At 27.7% G+C, this 2,092-nt stretch overlaps 1 protein-coding gene across 2 annotated transcripts in view; it reads right to left on the bottom strand.

The window, feature by feature from the left end:
- Positions 1 to 1,073: 1,073 nt before the first annotated feature.
- beta-PheRS (phenylalanine--tRNA ligase beta subunit) overlaps positions 1,074 to 2,092 on the bottom strand; it is a 15,035-nt gene continuing 14,016 nt past the window's right edge. For both annotated transcript variants that reach the window (XM_014415444.2, XM_014415445.2), the window contains 2 exons: positions 1,428 to 1,580; positions 1,074 to 1,270 (listed from right to left, as the gene is read on the bottom strand). In XM_014415444.2, the coding sequence (XP_014270930.1) occupies positions 1,119 to 1,270; positions 1,428 to 1,580 (305 nt within the window). In that variant the 3' untranslated portion in view covers positions 1,074 to 1,118. The remainder of the gene's footprint in view (positions 1,271 to 1,427; positions 1,581 to 2,092) is intronic.

The raw sequence follows: 2,092 nt of genomic DNA, 5'->3' as shown, positions 1-2,092 counted from the left end.
GGGTAAGATGCCCATTAAAAATTCAAGGTATTTACAAATTGTCAAGTTATTTGAAAAAGTTTAGATGTAAGCTAAGTTTAAATTGATACTTTGACATTTGCCAAACACTCTTTAGAAATAATACTTATAATTCATAGGAATAATCTTAGGGGAGTATTTTCCCTCAAACATTCCAGAGCATTGTAGGTAAAAAAAATTATCGCAGGGAAGAAATTGTATGGCATGCCATGGTGGCCCCAAGCATATGGCCAGTCTCCGAACCTGTTCTGAATTCTAGAAATATCTAAGCGTAATCAGTGTCCAAATTAAGGATGCAATATGATATTTAAAGTACATTATTAAGATAATAAAGAAGTCTCAGTTGGTTTATTTCAGGAATATACTTTTTTTTTAACTTGTTATAACCTACTTCAGACTACATTTTTCTGTTCTGAGTAAAATATCTATAGAATGCAATGAGTATAAATTAACTTAAATTTTCTTGTGATTAGTGAAAACCTCAAATAAAAAAAAAAAATGTTTTTATTGAGTAATGCTCAAAAAACATAAAAGTATTTAAGCTATCTATCCTGAGTTGAATAGCTACGTTTGTCTAAAGCTAGGTATAGTTTTCATACTGTTCTGAAGCACAGAAAATGAATTTTGCATACTTAATGGTGTAAGGTGGTAAAATATTGAGAATCTCCAACATTCCTAAATTGGTAGATCACTCTTCATAGACTTGTTGAGCACTATTTTTATTTCAATATAGTCTAGATTCAAGATAATTTAATAATATCCCAAAAAAACTAACACACATAAGACTTCTAAGAGTGTGAAATTTTGGATGTTAAATCAGTTTAAAATGATCAAAGAGTAGAAAGTTACTAAGTGCAAAATTATGATAGTAAATTATTTTTGTCAAATGAATATTTCCAATAGCTTGAGATCACAATGAAACTACTCCAAATATGATTTATTTAAAGATAAATTAAAAAGGAGGACTTTAATTGGCTTGGAATTTTGTCACTCACATCTACATAAAATTGTGTTCAAATAATTATAAAATGTAAATATAATTAATACCAATCAAGTTCAGGACTATATACAAAAAATTTATTTCAGTTAAAATTAATTTGTTACAAAAACTGTTCTAAGTCAATTTCAAGGGCTGAACAAGGCATCGATAATTCAAATGCTGAAATAACTTCAGGGTGAACTATACCAAGTTTGCCAATAGCTTTTCCTCGATAGATGATCCGAGCGCTTCTCTTTGGGAAGAATGTTTCATCTGAAAAATATAAATAGGAAAACATTAAATTCTTCTAAAAATAGAAAACATCTAAATAAAAATATTTATAAAGTGTCATGATTTATAAATTATCATTATTTATATATCATTGTAACAATTATTGTTTTATTAGGTCATATAACTAAACATTAAATACCTTCGACTCCCTCTATGTAGTAGCCTGCTTCTCTGGTCCAAGGAACTTCCAATAACTGCATTATCCTATCAAGAAGACCATGGATGATTTCAAAACCAGATTTCTTATCATAGTAAACTGCACATAATCTCCTTACATTCTTAGCTCCAGTTTCTGTAACACATACAATATTAAAGAAATTTTCAATCACCATGTAAAATCAAAAATGTAGGACCGTCTTTGTAGGACTTTATCAGGTTTATTGAATCATCTTTTTGTAGGTTTCATGTTTGTATTCTTATTTTATTATTTTACTCTTTACATAGTGAATATGTTGTTTTTTTTTCTTTGTATATATTATGTTACATATTTATTACCTTATTCATTTCTCACTCTTTCCTTCTAATAATCTTGCCATATCGGTTATTACTTCTACGTACTATTACTTCACTGCTTCATTACTCCAGTATTACTTGTGCAATTCTATCACTCATTTCTGCACTTCTTATTATTATTCTATTCATTTATATGTATATTCTTTTAGTTTACTATGTTCCATTTTACATCAATTTTTTTATGTCATATCTTATACAACTTTATATGTATATTCTTAAAGTCTTAACATATTTTGTAAAGTTTTTATCTTGTTCTCACTTCAAATAGCATAGCAAGCATATTAAATATAT

This window comes from Halyomorpha halys, unplaced genomic scaffold (genome assembly GCF_000696795.3).
Source record: "Halyomorpha halys isolate HHAL.00 unplaced genomic scaffold, Hhal_1.1 Scaffold100.1, whole genome shotgun sequence".
Classification (NCBI taxonomy): domain Eukaryota; kingdom Metazoa; phylum Arthropoda; class Insecta; order Hemiptera; family Pentatomidae; genus Halyomorpha; species Halyomorpha halys.
This window is presented reverse-complemented; position numbering and strand designations above follow the sequence as displayed.